This window comes from Leguminivora glycinivorella, chromosome 16, assembly GCF_023078275.1.
Source record: "Leguminivora glycinivorella isolate SPB_JAAS2020 chromosome 16, LegGlyc_1.1, whole genome shotgun sequence".
In the NCBI taxonomy this organism is placed as follows: domain Eukaryota; kingdom Metazoa; phylum Arthropoda; class Insecta; order Lepidoptera; family Tortricidae; genus Leguminivora; species Leguminivora glycinivorella.
Window position 1 is genome coordinate 15,117,605 of NC_062986.1, and position 17,390 is coordinate 15,134,994.

At 37.8% G+C, this 17,390-nt stretch overlaps 1 protein-coding gene across 3 annotated transcripts in view; it reads left to right on the forward strand.

Moving 5' to 3' along the window:
• LOC125234529 (receptor-type tyrosine-protein phosphatase kappa) overlaps positions 1-17,390 on the forward strand; it is a 297,920-nt gene that overhangs the window by 133,782 nt on the left and 146,748 nt on the right. For 2 of the 3 annotated variants that reach the window (XM_048140795.1, XM_048140797.1), the window contains exon 2: positions 10,137-10,462. In XM_048140795.1, coding sequence (XP_047996752.1) covers positions 10,273-10,462 — 190 coding nt within the window. In that variant the 5' untranslated portion in view covers positions 10,137-10,272. Of the gene's footprint in view, positions 1-9,672; positions 9,763-10,136; positions 10,463-17,390 lie in introns of those variants that run through there. The other variant, XM_048140796.1, reaches the window with a different exon arrangement.

Here is a 17,390-nt window from a genome sequence, read left to right on the forward strand (position 1 = left end):
TTCGGAAAACAAAACTGACATTCAGGCAAATTCTAAAGTATGAACTATGAAGATATAAATGACTTTTGAATGATGTTATTCATTAAGAATTTCACCACCCTCTGACCTCCCATGGGTATCTTAGAAGTCGACTGTGGTGTAAGGGTTCAATTGTAGCGAGGACGATGGGCTAGCGACCTGTGACTACAATATCACAATTTCGTTTTCTTTCAACCTCAATTGCCTCATGTCCTCTGTCTACTTCGATTTGGAATACAGAATTGCTTGTGTTTACTTATTTAAATACCTATACATATGTATTCACGACATAAAACTAAGAGAGAGAACTAAGAAAACCTAGCCCCATTCTAATTTAAATGGTACTTTGGAATAGCCTGAAAATATCATATTACTTCGATAATGACATCGGTATACTTGGAGTTGGCAGTTTCAACAATAAGAAAGTGACATTGGGTTTAAATAGTTTTTCAATATACCTAGTACCTACTTACGAAATGTTTTGGCATGAAGATACTAATTAGCAGCATCGAAGAGTCACTTTTTGTGCTATAATGAGTAGGTAGGAAAGTTTTTGACTGTCTTAAGAAAGATATAGACACATCTCGGATACTGGCGATCAAATATATGGGAAATATAAAGGGTGTGGTATTTCGGCGGTTCCGGGGCAACCTGCCGAATCCTACACCGAGTCAGACGACGCAACGGAGCCACGCTGTTACGTCGTCGCCCAAATCTAATGTTTAATTTGTATTCCTTTTTGTAATATTTATCGTTTATGTCTTGTTTTGTATTTTGTAGTTTCACAGTGCCTTAGTGTAAACTGTAATGCTGTGTTACTTTTTTGATTAAATAAATAAATAAATAAATAAATATAAAAGAGGAGCTTTCCGAGCACACAGTCTAAGCTCGTGTAAATAGGTGAATGCGTATGATGCTTGTATGAGTGAAATATGACAGCTCGACTGTTCGCGTTTTTGACAGGCGGTAACTCTGAGGTAGCAGAGAGAGGGTAGGCGGCACCTTTTAGCGGGGACCGGGAGTGGCCATACTGTACGATAGTACTCTGTGATATAGGTAAAGTAGATTATTTATTCAGTCAAAACAAAATGGACGGGAAGCATATTTTCAAAAAAAAATACATCCAACAATGAACAGTTTGCTCGTGCTAATCCATATCCATACTTCCATACTAATATTATAAATGCGAAAGTAACTCTGTCTGTCTGTCTGTCTGTCTGTCTGTCTGTCTGTCTGTTACGCTTTCCCGCTTAAACCACGCAACCGATTTTGATGAAATTTGGAACAGACAATCTTTAGACCCTGAGACAGAACATAGGCTACTTTTTATTTCGAAAAAAAGGGATGAAGGGGCTGAAAAAGAGGTTGAAAGTTTGTATGGGATTTCTTAATTTTAAATGATAAAACCATGAAACTTTATATTTTAGCACTTGATAAGAAATCATTAAACATATATTTAAATACACATACAGGTCGAACGCGATTAATTAACATTATTTTTACCTTTAAAATAAACATGGTGGGAAATAAACATTAACTAAAAGCGGGTTGATTATAGTTATTTGTCTACCCCGAACATTTATATAAATTAATATCGGGTAGTTTTGTGTTGTTTACATCTCCGGTGACATTTTGCTGGGACGTCAGTCTTCCGCGACCACGGCCAGTGCAACCTGGCCGAAACGTTGGGAAAAAAAGGTAAAAATAATGTTAATTAATCGCGTTCGACCTGTATGTAACTTTAAATATGTGTACAAAGCGCGAGAACTTAAAGTGTTATATCGTTAAACATCTTGATAAGGGATAGGGATAGCGATAGGGATAGCGATAGGGATAGCGATAGGGAAAGCGATAGGGATAGCGATAGGGATAGCGATAGGGAAAGCGATAGGGATAGCGATAGGGATAGCGATAGGGATAGCGATAGGGATAGCGATAGCGATAGCGATAGCGATAGCGTTAGCGATAGCGATACGGATACGGATAATATGGGTATCGTTAGAGGGATACGGATAATCGGTCGGCGGTCTCTTACAATCAATGTGCTCTAAGACGATCGTTGTTTGCTTGCTTGAAGATTACGTTTGCGATAAGTATAAGCAAAATGTAAAAAATTGTAAGGGATAATAGAAAAAAACCGGCCAAGTGCGAGTCGGGCTCGCGCACAAAGGGTTCCGTAGCAGCAAATATAATAAACTTATTATGTCAATTTATACACCTGCCAAAATTACAGTTAAATCAACCTATCTCAAAAACTATAAGAGATACTTTGATCAAACCAAAAATCCTTGAAAGAGTTAATTAGCATGCATCACCTCTATTTTTTTTAGAATTTTATACCCCGTAGTTATAAAAATAGAGGGGGGGGGACATACTTTTTACGACTTTGAGAGCTGATATCTCAAAAACCGTTCACTTTAAGAAAAATGTTTTTTAGAAAACTTTATATCATTTTAAAAGACCTTTCCATTGATACCCCACACGGGTATGTACATCGAAAAAAAAATTTTCATCCCTCAGTTACATGTATGGGGGCCCCACCCCCAATTCTTTTTTTTTACTATTTAGTGTCATAATTTTGTAGCGGTTCATACAACACATATTCCCATCAAATTTCATCACTGTAGTACTTATAGTTTCCGAGTAAATCGGCTGTGACAGACGGACAGACGGACAGACGGACAGACGGACATGACGAAACTATAAGGGTTCCGTTTTTGCCATTTTGGCTACGGAACCCTAAAAAAGTACTTTTTACCCACCGATCATAGTGTCGAAATACGGGCTATGTGGTATGTTTATAAAGGTTTCCCCAGCGTATATAGAATTACCTATGCTGTGGTCGATGTGTAATATTTCTACAATCATTGCAAGCAAAAGTATTATGTGCAATCGAAATAATCGCAGATAAATATACCTACAGAGAAACCTACGGTCCCTACGGATCCAAATGAAAATCTTAATGAATACTTTTATTACGCGGGCGAAGCCGCGGGTAAAAGCTAGTTAAAAATAAAGTAATATATGAGTAGTAGGCACCGAAACAGTATACTATCTACTAAACTGTATGTAAACAATATCTCAATCTCAATCTTTGTAAATCATAAAGTCTGATATGGATTTTTTTTTTTTTTTTAATTAGCCTCTTTTGTGTCCCACTGCTGGCCAAAGGCCTCCCCTCGCTTTCGCTGATATGGATTATTCTTTTTTTTTAAGTATAGTTCACTTGTTTGTTGCTGCCATTAAATCATTAAATCTACAGGGATTCGCCTACTCCTAGGGATTCGCATATTAAATCTACAGATTCAATATGCGAATCCCTAGGAGTTAGGGGAAAATGTTACCATATTTCCCATTAAAACTATCAACAATATCAACATCCATTATCCGCACATCAAACTTCTTCCATTACAGCGCAACGGATAATGACATTTCCATTATTGAAATAAACTGTTCTCGTACCGGGTGTTTTCAGTAACACGACCAAAAAATATAGACTTTGCCTACTCAAATAATATAACTCTTTAAGTTCTCGCTTTTTGTACACATTTTTAAAGACGCAGCACGGGTCGAACACCGGGTGGAATAACATTTTTACCTTTTATCCAACGTTTCGGCCATGTTGCACTAAGTTAAGTTTTTAAAATGAAATGGCCTCATCCCATACAACCATTTCAGTCGCAAAATCTTCAAATCAGTAACTAACTGTCAAATGTGACATAACGCGTGGTAACGTCGTGCAAACAATGCGACCGTATTGATACAATAACAAAATGTAGTCGTCGTGTGCACTCGTTACGGTAACAAAATGTGTACGAATTTGTGGCTGTCAATGTCACTGTCAGAATGACTTTTAACGACACTTTATTAGTCGACGTTTGCACACATAACGGTAACAACATGTGGACGAATTTGTGGCTGTCATTGTCACTGTCAGAACGGGTTCTGACAGTGACATTGACAGAATTTGTACACACATGTGTAGGTCTGATTACCGAACTGCTCCTAAACCACTGTATCCGCAAATGACAATCTGAAATACGAAGGTTTCTCAAACTGTCTTGTGAAGTTGTGGACTGGTTGCTTTGAATCATTTAAATATGAGCGAATTAAATAATAATATACAACGACGACCATTTAAGCACTCTTCGACATTTTACAGAAATGTGGGAAAGTTAAGAAAAGTGCAGAATGATTATACAAATAGATCTTTATAGTTACTTAATGTATTAAATATATAATTTTTAATTATTATTGATAAAAATGAAGTGTAGTGTTGCTTTACACAATAAAAGTAGGAATCAAATGAAATAGAGTATTTTCTGTGATATTAATAGAATTTCTGTTGCGCAATGATAGTTTTTTTCAGTACAGATGCTGCTTTTTTTAACGCAGTAGTGCGAGCAAATCAAGCAATGATTCATTTCTTGTCTGGTCGAAACTCTTAGCTTAGATTTAGGTACTGAAAATCGTCGTACGATACACGTGCGAAAAGGACATTCACAACTCGTGTCGATTTAAAACACTCCCTTCGTTCGTGTATTAATTTATCGCTACTTGTATCGATTTTCCTCTTTTCCGCACTCGTATCTACAAGTATTTTGTTTGGGTTACAAAAAAAACACATTATTTACTCTACTACGTTTTATTTATGTCTCTTTAACATTACAAATTTGTGGACACTTATCTATACAAAAATCTTGACAAAAGAAGTACAGATCGCTGAAATTAATGTTGATAGTAATATTAATGACGACTACTTCAACAAGTCAAGTGTCAATTGTGAAATGCCGCAAAATACTAGTTGCTCTATAGAAGACCATAATAATATGATCCCCGATCCTTTACAACCCAGCAGCTCGGTACGCACGTTACAATTTTTTTTTAATCTTCTTTAGTGAGGACAACTGAGTACGACGGCATATTTAATTGTTTATAAAGTTTGAGGATACCTGGAAAAAATGAATACATTAGCCATTTTGAAAATCCAATAAATATTCACTGCTTTCGGTCACGCGTGTACGCTGCGACCATTTTGCGACCGTTTGACGACCGTTTGGTGACCGTTTGGCGACTGTTTTTTACATGGAATATTACCGTCTTAATCCATATTTTAACAACTTTATTGGTTTTCTAGGCATTATTTTTATTATTTCAGTATAGTATATGCACCGGAGCACTAAAACTTCACCAATCAATATACATAACACGCAAACACCGAGTAGTCAATAATATTATTACTGGTTAAACTGAGGTAAATTGATGGCGCGTTGATAAATTTAGACTTATTTTATGAAATCACTCGAGCAATTTAATTGGCCATGGTAAATAGCCCACATTATATTACAAATGCAAACAATATTTATCTTTAACAAATTCTTACGCCATTACATTTTAATGTCAAATGATTTTATTTCTTTTTTACTTTGACGTCTCTGACAGTCGCCATTTGAAAAGAATGAAATGAACGAATCATTTTGGGAAAGTAGTCGCCAAACGGTAACAATGTGTGCACGCGTAGTGCACACTTCTATCACTTCTGTGACCATTTGTGCCTGTTACCAATCGTCCCCATTTGGGTCGCCGCGACTAAACGTCGACCGTACTGCGACTAAGCATTGAGACCCGAAGACCTGTGTGTACACAAAATAGGAGGATTTGCGTAGGAACGGCGACCGATTATGGTTATATGGGCAGTCCATTGGTGGGACTATTTTTCCAGTGTCAAGGTGATATAAGCTAACTGTTATTGATTTTGGTACGGTAAGTACGACAGTGTACGGTAGTTGGCACTTGTAAATTGATAGCTAGATTTTACAAGGGCACGTGGAGTATCGGCCGTTGACGACAAAAAGAGGCTAAACGCGTTTCGAGATTAATTCTTCATCAGCTTCTCACTATTAGTTTACTGACATGAGCAAAAGAAGGAGAAATTATTCACGACACGATACCGCTAAGATGGCGTTCGAACTGGAAGTCCCATGTTGCACTAGCCGTGATCGCGGAAGACTGACGTTCCAGCGAAGTGTCAATGGAGATGAAAACAACACCAAACTACCCGATATTCGTTTTTATAAATGTTCGGGGTAGACAAATAAAATTGATCTACCCGTATTTGTTATTGTGTTGATTGTGTTCTCAAATGATGATAATTTTATTCATTTCCCTGGGGGACTTCCGGTTCGAACGCCATCTTAGCGGTATCGTCTCGTGAACGATTTCTCCTTCTTTTGCTCATTAATGTTGTTCAAAGTGTAATATTGATAGCTTATTATGCAGTAAACTAATGTTATAGTGAGAAGCTGATGAAGAATTAATCTCGAAACGCGTTTAGCCACTTTTTTTGTCGTCAACGGCCGATAGTCCACGTGCCCTTTTTAAAATCTGGCTATCAATTTACAAGTGCCAACTACCGTATATACACTGTCGTACTTACCGTACCAAAATCAATAACAATAAGCTTATATCAGCTTGACACTGGCAAAACAGTCCCACCAATGGACTGAGGCCATTTAATTTTAAAAACTTAACTCATTTCCCTGGATACTTAACATTAACACTGTCCACCTAGCAGGTTGGTGTAGGTATATTTAATGTCCCTGGGGCGACCAGCACGCTGCATTTGAGGCGCGCTATATAGTGATTCGGAGGGCACAAAATCCTCCACAGATGTGTTAGTGGCTGGCGAGGAGTGCAGAAACGTGCCTGCTACCTCGTCCTATAGCCCTGAGGCGGCAATCGAGGGGTTTTAGTGGGTAAACCATGGGTCTCATTAGCCTATATGGGAGTCCCACATAATTAACCATCCCAGGCTAGTCCCTGCCCCTGGGATGGTATGCGTAACGCATTTCCAAAAATATAAATAAAATGTATTTTTTTAAGTCTCTGAAATAAATGTCGCTTTTAGTGGAATACGTCTACAGTTTATTGCTCCTGTTACAAACAACACCTCGTATACAAACTTACTGTGCTATGAGTATTTGGATATTTACTGCAGCGAGTCGAAATTGCATTTTCAATTAAGTTCGTTCATCATGGTGGAGTCAAAAGCGAGCGCCGAAACGCGAATCCGTGTATTCCTAAAGCTTCGAGTTTTGGAGAGGCGAGTATTTTTATACGGTCCGCCTGATGGAAAGCGGTCACCGTAACCTATGGACGCTTGCAACTCAAGGGGTGTCACATGCGCGTTGCCGACCCATTAGAAACTCGAACACTCCTTTTTTGTAGAACCCCATACTGTACTGAGTTTTGGAGAGCTTGGTAGTTTTTCCAAGAAAATCTATTACTTATACGTATTCATTAAAATGTGCATGAAAGGAGTTAATGAGTTATTTTAAACTTATTTTTAATCTAACAGGAACGTCGGCGGGCCGCACGACGTACAATGTTGTTTTTTAATTTGGAAATAATTGGACCGATGTTCCAAAAGGTGGCAGGACATCTAAAGTTTTACTTCTTTTATTTATTTTGGCTCAAATTGTGGCGTAGGCAAGAGGCTAGCAAGCTGTCACTGCAATGTCACAATTTCATTTTCAATTAACCCCTTATTTGCCAAGAGTGGCACTGAAACTTGAGTTGTCTACCCCTTTATGGCATACAGGCGTTATTGTATGAATGTTTACTTTAGAGTTTTTTTTTTATTTTCATAGTTTAAATTAGGTATATGTTATTGAATACTACATATATGATATTGAATTGCTTTTATATTTAAATAATAAAGTAACACCTAAAATAATTCACATATTTTGCATTTAATGTGAGGCGAGAGTCCGTAGGTAATCCTTATCAGTCATTCTTACGCGTGATGAAACAGACTAAAATAACTAAGGTGTTCACATGGTAAGCAACAAAATATCTTTTTTTTCGTATGTAAAAACTTTACTTCTTACCTATTATTATTTCATTAGAAGCATTTAGATATTTAGGAAATTTTATTGCTCACACAATAAGTATTTAGGTAGGTACTCGAACTAAGGATCCGATTTGAACATTAATTTACATCAAAAATTTCTCTAGGCAAGATATGAATCGAATAGTATACGTCAATATCTTAAAACAACGACAATATTGAAAGATATATTTTGACCGGTATTCGCTCCATATTAAGTTTTTGAAGTACACTAAAGTTCGAATCACTCTTCGGTTAGCAGAAAGGAAAACAACATGATTCGAATATTTCGAATCATCAATTCATATATTACTTATTCATATTTCGAACTAACCGACATTTTATGGCAATGACACGATTTCACGCTAAATGGAAAACAAAATGCCGATCGTGAAACTTGGCGTAAACAATACCACAGTATAAGGATAAATCAGTAGTTAATCTCCGGCAGCGGCGACGCGGTCGTTACTACTGCGCAAGGTCACGCAGGGTTGTACCTGTGCTACTGTCCTACTCGTAGTAACTGTGTATGGCGCTATGCTAGTACCAACGCTCTTTCTACCTTTTTATCTAATAAAGATTCAAGTACGTGTTTGCTGACGAAATCGTATTTACATAAAATGTTTGAATAGATTTTTGCACAATATTTAAGTAGGTACCAAACTTTCGAGCTAGATAGATCGCAGCATCTACCTAAATGTCGTTACAGATAAATCCTTATTGATTTTAATGTGTCATTCTAGCTTTAAATCTCACTTTTACGCCATTTACGTAAGCAATAATGTACCTAACACTGCAAAAATATAACAACCACTTACTTTTCTGGGTGTCTAGGAATTCTAAAGAACATTCTGACATTTCCGCATTTTGAGAACTGTTCTCCATACACCCATAAACACTACAGTAACGAAAATATGTCTTCGGTGCTGACGTCATTTTTTCCCGAACTCAACACGTCAACACAGCGCGCGAACGCGGCCCCGACTGTCCAGCCCAATACTTACCAGTTTCGCATGTATTCGGTGCATATGGAGAGTAGTTTTCGACACACCGCGCGGAGTGAAGTTTGTTAGAAGAGTTATTACTGCTTTATACTGTGACAATACATTAGTTTACTCATAAGGTTTATTTTTATTTCATTCACAACCGCGACGAAGATTCTTCCGACGATTTATATCCGTGGTCATGTTGTGTAGGGACGCTATCAGATATATCGGATCGGCTAAGGTTCTCAGAAATACCTGAACACGATTTTATTGTTAAGGCGTTAGAGTTCATGTGCGCATGTCTTTGTACACCTCAACTGCTCACAAATATAGTCATGTCCATCGATGATCTATGCAATAAGATATTCTATGTAGGTGTTCTAGCTAAGTTCTTGAGTTGGAAATGCATGCAAAATAATATATGCAACTGCATAATTTTATAAAAGAGAGGGAGAAACACTTTTAGAAAAGGAAAATCAGAATTAAACATATTTTAAATGTCTGAATGCGACTCATTGTCTGATTGTGACCGCGAGACGAAATCAACTGGGATATTTAATTGCCTGAATGCTACACTGGTAAGTATATTACTTTTTGGATGAACCAGCGTATTGTGACCTCTGAATCGATATCAACTGGGAGCATTGGAGAGAGGTCTTACACTGGTTCATTCGAGCGTCGAGCAATGAAAGTGCCGCATACCTACTCCTGAAACTTGTGCTGACGTAGACGGTGCGTAGGAGTAGCTGCGCGGTCATTCTTTCACTCTTAGTCGTCTCTGGACATTCGATGTGTCAAATTGTCTTTACGCAAATAGGATTTTTAAAAAGTGTTTTAGTTTCAATTTCGGTATAGGTATTTGGCGTTGAGGTTAGATATTGCGATATATTTTTATAAAAGTTATAGTCTGTTCAGAAAGAGGCCATTGTTTTTTATTTGTATATTTTCACCAAATAAACGTTTCCTATTCTATTCTATTCTAGAAGAGTCGTGAAATGTACGGGGTCCAATACATTCCATGACTCTTCTCCTTCCGAACAAACTGAAAATAATGACCGTTCTCTTTATGTTACACTTTTTTAACTTTTGAATTTAATCATTTCAATTAAGTAAGCAAATTATGTAAAAGACTAAGGTAATTTTATAAGAATTCGGTCAAAAAAGTTTACTACAAGTCCCTAAAAATAGATGCTTTAGGAAATCTTTTATTACATTTTATAAAATTACATTTCTCATTGTTTCAGGCGGTGACCAAAACTATGCTCCGGCGCGTGTCTTCACAACCTCACCCTTCCTTCTAACCTCAAGTGTAAAATTTTGATATGAATATTAGTCCCAGTGTCAGTGCAGTGTAAAGTGCCAGTGTAGTGAACTTGCGCCATGTCGTCCCGGACGGGCCAGCGAGGTACGTCGGTGGCCAACAGCCAGCGACGACAACCTCGCTCGAGGTCGTCGACGAGAGCTGGCGAGAAGAAGTCCAAGGGCGGGGAAAGGACGGGGGCTACCAGTCTCGTGTCCATCCCTAATACTATAAAGCTTAGTATGCTGAACAGCGGGCTCATTTCATTTGGTGAGTTTAGATATGTTTACACTTTCTTTTTAAACTAGCCTTATTTTGTGTGCTGCTGGGAATATGCCTACCCTCCACAGAATTAGATTTAGATAGAAGAAACAAATTCATCTATTTGTATGGCGGCCGTGCGTGACAGATTTTTTACTGAAGTTGTTACTTGCCTGTGATTTTAAATTTGTCTCAGGCCCTTGAGTATTCATATTTTTTTTTGTTGATGCAATTAAATATCACGTAACGAGGCATTTTTAATGTTTTTGTTGACTTACAAAAAATTACGCCCAACAGCTGCAAGCTGCGATTAAAGACGGACAAGTCAGTGAATTTTACAAAGTCCATTTGACACGCTAGGTACGTTTGCTTGATCTATGCTCCCTCGCTTTTTCCACTCAACTGGGTTGTGTGAATGCGGCAAATTTTAGTTTTTCGGTCTACCTGAATGCAATGACCTTGACCGGCCTGCACCGGTACCGTTTAGGGTATTCTGTGGGTCCCTTCTTTACACTTTGTTTGTTAGTTTTTAATTACCGTAGGCCGATCTTCTCGAGGTCAATACATAGCAGATTTACATATTATTTATTTACTCTCAACCGCTAGGGTTTTTCCATATTATCAGCTATGAATGCGGATGCCAAATGCTATCCAAGTATCCATTTCTATTAATAATAACGTTTATAATAATAATAACCATAGAGACTCATCCATGAGCAAATATAATTTTCCATAGTACACTAGGAGTGTAATTCTAAATAACCAGCTCTCCAATGCCAATTGAATCCAATCCTGTTTTTTCAAAATAATCCCCTAACGTATCATTTCTATTTATTTTTTATTTCTTATATTGGGGACACCTTACCCAGATCAACTTAGCCCCAAACTAAGCAAAGCTTGTACCTACTATGGGTGCTAAGCGACGATATACATACTTAAATAGATAAATACATACTTATACAGGGTGATTCATGAGTCGTGAGCAGGAGTGAACAGGGTACTGGGGAGGGTCACACTGAGCAACTTTCATAATGGGGCAACACTAAATTGTGATTATTTTTCTTAACTATGACTTAATTGATAAGTACTTAATTGATAGCTAATTATCAATTACGTTCTAATTATGACTTAATTGATGATTAACTATCAATTAAGTCATAGTTAAAAAAATATATATCACAATTTAGTGTTGCCCCATTATGAAAGTTGCTCAGTGTGACCCTCCCCAGTACCCTGTTCACTCCTGTTCACGACTCATGAATCACCCTGTATACATAGAAAACATCCATGACTCAGGAACAAATATCTGTGCTCATCACACAAATAAATGCCCTTACCGGGATTCGAACCCAGGACCGCGGCTTAGCAGGCAGGGTCACTACCGACTGAGCCAGTCTACCTTTTGTAGGCCTAGAACCACTGAAAAGATTGTAAAATTACTTAGGTGAAACCGTACAGTAGATACATGGGAGCATTCCATGGGCTGTCCTCCGCAAACCCATTATTCGTGTGTTGCTATATTAGTTTTCGGTGTGTATATAAAGCAGACGATCATTTTTATGTAAATAATTCTGCACAATGCCTGAGATAAAAATCTTGTTACACCAGCCAATTTTCAGAAAATTCGCGTTTGTGCGGGACAACGGTAATCTATTTCATGGAATGCAATGGAATACTCCACATTGAAAACATTCATGGATTATGCCAAACAATTAAAAACATACCCATTGTGAATACGTTCCGAATTTCCACCAACTCAAATAAATCAACAATTCGCGGAACCGTCCAAAATCCGGAACTCGTCACGAGTGACGAGCGAGTAATCCGGAACTTAACGCCACCCGAAATTACTTTTATTCACCTAATTAAAAAAGTTACAGAGGAGTTGTCACGTGAAATTCGTGGAAATTCGGTCCTTTTATGAGGATTCATTTTGTTTTTAAACACCCGTAAAAAATGACAAGCGTTGTAAACTCGTTGAGTCGTGTCCGTGTCCAAATTTAAGAGATAAAATTCGAAATCGTTCAACCTCAGCACGCTTAAGGTGTTGACAAATTTCAAAATATCTCCTTCTTCATAGTAGCATGTCTTAAATAATAATACAAATACAAATGTGTAAGGGAAAAATTCGACGCTGTGACTACTTTCTCGGATGGCCGAGCGGTTTACATTACAAGCCGCAATTGCATAGGTACTCGCTTCTTCGATTCTAACCTCTAGCTCTGTATGCCTTGATCACTTTTTCTTCCATTTATGCAATTTATTTCAGTTTTAATAAGTGTATAAAGTGTAGTCTACCAGTAAATAATACTTGTATTTTTTTATTTGACTGCCCATCTCCCTTTTCTACAAATACTACGTTGAATTACTAAAAGTTTGCATACAAATTATATACTTACTAACGGGCTTATCTCATGAACTTTATTGCGATGGAGAAAGTAGATATCCAGCTAGATTAGCTTACTAATTATTTAGTTACTGGGTAAATGTAAATTACTAGCTGTTATCTTAAATTAGTTAACGTATTTTCTTCATTTATTGTACTAATTTAACTTCCTCGGTCGAGCGTATCTTTGGCAAATTTTAAGATTAATCTACGAACATTTTAATAAGTACGGTTAGATTAAGAAACAATTTAAAATTTCCTGTTTCCCATAAATTATGCCTGTTCCAAATTATGTTTGTTACGAAGCGTTACTTTGGATAACTTCGTCCAATAAATTAGCAGAAAATGGAGGTGCGTTATAAAAGTTCAGTAATGTTCGTAAATCATCCGATAATCTCTTGAGTTTTTTTTTCTTACAATTGATAGTAAATTTGGAAAATAATTGGCGAATTTACTGTCTCATGAGTTCCTCTATCACTGGGTAAAACAGAGAGTTGAAAAATGGTTAAAAACGAGGGAAGCAACAGGCATATGTTAGACCTATCGTAAAGTAAACGACTGAGGAACTTGATAAAATACATACCTATTTCTACTGTCATTTTTACTGACTAAATATATAGACTGAGATGAACTACTTATCTTTAAACTGTTTAAATATCATAGCGCTGAACTATCTATATCAAAGTTATCAAACATTCTCGCAAGTAACGATGTGAAAACTTGCACTGTGTCAAATCAGTAGCTCATTGAGATTCGGCCACAATTTTCCGTGGAACGTGAGGGCGTTACGAGCGCCGCGTCAGGCGCCACTCACATGTTTACCCGCCGTCGGGACTGTTTATTTGTTTCATACTAGCGGTACCTACTACATATTACAGTAGCAAAATCTGTTGGCAAAAACTCACAAATACTCGTATGCGCGTTTTCCGTTGATTAAATCCCAACTAGATCGATTTTTGGTCACCGAAAAATTTCTTCGAAATTGTTAGAGCTGTTTCCAAGATCCTTAAGTATCCTTTTCGTTCTTGTTACAGTTGACAGTGAACTTTAAGACTAATGACGTGAAAACTTGCACTGTGTCAAATCAGTAGCTCATTGAGATTCGGTCACATCCTCCCGCGAAACGTGATAGTATTACGGGCGCCGCGTCATGACATCAGGCACCAGTCATTTGTTTACCCGTCGTCGGGACCCTGTGTATTTCATTTTTCACACTAGCAATGTGATATGATATACTATAGCTATCACAGTTGCAAAAACTCACAAATGCGCGGTTTCCCAGAGATAAAACCTGACTACCTACAACGATTTTTGGTCACCTAAAAATAGGATAATATAGGAAATTTCTTAAAATAGACATTTCCAAGATCCCCAAAATATATACAAGAATCACTCGATTTCTTTTCGTTCTTCTTACGATTGGCAGTGAATTTTAACACGTTCATACACGGACAGTACGTCGAGAGATTTAAAAAGATACCCTCGTGATATGGCACTACGTCTGCGGCCGATAATTTTTACTTTGACAAAACCGCTATCCCGTCCACAGGCTTTGTATTTACCTGGGATTATAATGAGGTCGAGTATCTTGTACCGTTTTAGGTACTCCATTAAGCTCGCTGGTGTCACAGCAAAATCCTCAAAGTGACTTATGAACTTTATTCGTCGTCAGAATAAGGCCACGTCGCATGCTGTGGCGCAACAACGGCTGAGGACGTTACGGCTGTGGACGAGGTGCCGCAACGTGAGCCTCTTCAATGAATGAAGGTGTATACAAACTGAGCTATCCATACTTTTGCAGAACGAGCGCTGTGGCAACATCATGCTATGGAATTTTTCTGTGCCGTATCACGCAGTTTCGAGAATGACGCTGTGTCCATGAACGTGTTAAGACTGTAATTTATCTACAATTCTACATCCTCCCGTGACACCTTGGCCGCGTCATGACATCAGGCGCCAACAGTCATTTGTTTACGCGTCGTCGGGACCCTGTTTGTTTACTTCACTCTAGCAATATGACAGTAGCATAATTTGTATTGGCTAGGTGCACGACTGTTGCTGCCTTAATTTTCTGAGGTTTTCTATTTGACGAGTAAATCTTATGGGTGAAATAGTTTCAACGACAGTCACTGGCATTAAAGTCTCATATTTCCATAAGATTACGTGTATTTGCGATAAGCAAGGCCTTCTTCACGCTCGTTGCCTAATTGCCTATGAAGCCCTGTCTAGGTACCATTATTTGATTATGCAGTAATGTGATAAATATCTACACGCTGCTGTGTAAAGTAATTCATTCACATTTGGCCATTTTTAGGGTTCCGTAGTCAACTAGGAACCCTTATAGTTTCGCCATGTCTGTCTGTCTGTCTGTCTGTCCGTCCGTCCGTCCGTCCGTCCGCGGATAATCTCAGTAACCGTAAGCTCTAGAAAGCTGAAATTTGGTACCAATATATATATCAATCACGCCAACAAAGTGCAAAAATAAAAAATGAAAAAAAAATTTTTATTAGGGTACCCCCCTACCCCCCTACATATAAAGTGGGGGCTGATTTTTCTTTTCATTCCAACCCCAACGTGTAATACATTGTTAGATAGGTATTTAAAAATGAATACCTAAGGGTTTACTCAGATCGTTTTTTGATAATATCAATATTTTCGGAAATAATCGCTCCGAAAGGAAAAAAAAGTGGGTCCCCCCCCCCTCTAACTTTTGAACCATATATTTAAAAAATATGAAAAAAATCACAAAAGTAGAACGTTATAAAGACTTTCTAGGAAAATTGTTTTGAACTTGATAGGTTCAGTAGTTTTTGAGAAAAATACGGAAAACTACGGAACCCTACACTGAGCGTGGCCCGACACGCTCTTGGCCGGTTTTTTTTCAAGGTGTCCCCAATATTTTTTTTTTTTTTTTTAATGTGGTCCACCCCACTTTCTTTGGATTTGGAAATTTTTATGTGGTTTCTACTCAGAATCGTGAGCTCTTTCAATCCTAATAGGAGAAAAAAGTCTCCTAGGTTTTTTCCCCATTCCGTGACCATTTTTTCATACATTTTGTATGGCGGTAACGGAACGGAAGGTTTGAAAAATGTATGGAAATCTTGGGATATTCTTTTTCTCCTATAAGGATGGAAAGACCTCGCGATTCTGAGTATGAATCGCGTAAAAAATACCCATTTTACAAAAAAGTGGGGTGGACAACTTTGAAACAAAATGGCCCATTTAACCCTTCTGATGTCGCCTGTCAATTTTTATTATTGAAAAAGTGACCGTGACATTTAAAATAATAGATTAAAATTCCCACGCACTGATCAGTGCTTAGACATACGAAAGGTGAAGAGATGTTTTTAGGCAGAATCCTCTTTTTCAAACTTAATTAAATATATCATATTCAGAACCATAACACTTTGTCTTGGAAACATTTAATTTTTAGGTAAGTATATCAGAAAAATATTAAAATTGCTACAGAATTTTGTCATAACAGTAATCTTTATATTCTCTTATTACATTTAACATGTCAATTTTATGATTTACGACGAAGAAAATAATAAATGATTGAAGCGTTGATTTTTGGACGAGTAAAGAAGTTATTGGCTACACTGTGATCAATCACACGACTCCCCAACGTGGAGTCTTCAATCTTTATGGTTTTCGGATTAAGGTGAGGCGAGACTGAGGTGTCAAATTTTCGATTAGATTTTCCATCGATCAAGTTCTATTGTAATTGTACATACAAGGTATGTTCCAACTGCACAAACACTTGCGATAATATCATTATCATAGCTGTCTCTATCGCTCTTCCGTATTGAAGTGACAGAGCCAGACTGCGTTTCGATCGACGTCTAGCATCAATATATGTATTGTCAATTTTCATTCGGCTAGGCCGCCTGGCTGACCGCCTGACAGCGCGTAAACGTAATAAGGGCGATGAATGAAACCAGGCATATAATTCGTTAGTGTTATCATTAATTGAGAGGGGTTTTTGAGTTACCTACTCTTAACCCCTCGTATGCGGCCTGTCAATTTTGGTCATTGAAATAGTGACCCTGACTTTAAAGCAATAGATTAAAATTCCCACGCACGGATCCGTGTCTAAGCATACGAGGGGTTAATTTTCACCCCATAATGAATTTTTGAAAAATTTCCCAGCAGCAATGTACTGTAAACGTGGTTGCGATGACAATCAATGACAACTGTCAACGAGCGTTTGACGCGAGTGTGTTGCATTACGTTGAGGGCGGAATTGATTTTTATGGTTATAAAAAAATATTTCAATTTTAAGTAAAAGTTATTTAATTACATTTTTATGTTTACTCACCACCCTTAAGAGGTTCGCCCGTATTAGGTTTACACCTTGTATTCGCCGCAAAATAGGCACAAGTTTAAAACGTCGACTTGCAGAAACCAAGCCCGCGATAACCTATGAACTACTCCTGAGGGTGCCGTATAAATCGACTAAGGGAAACGCTCACCTCGGACACTGGCGATCAAATGTATGAAAGAGGTGCCTTTTTAGCACACAGTCTAAGCTCGAGTAGGTGAACGCGTACT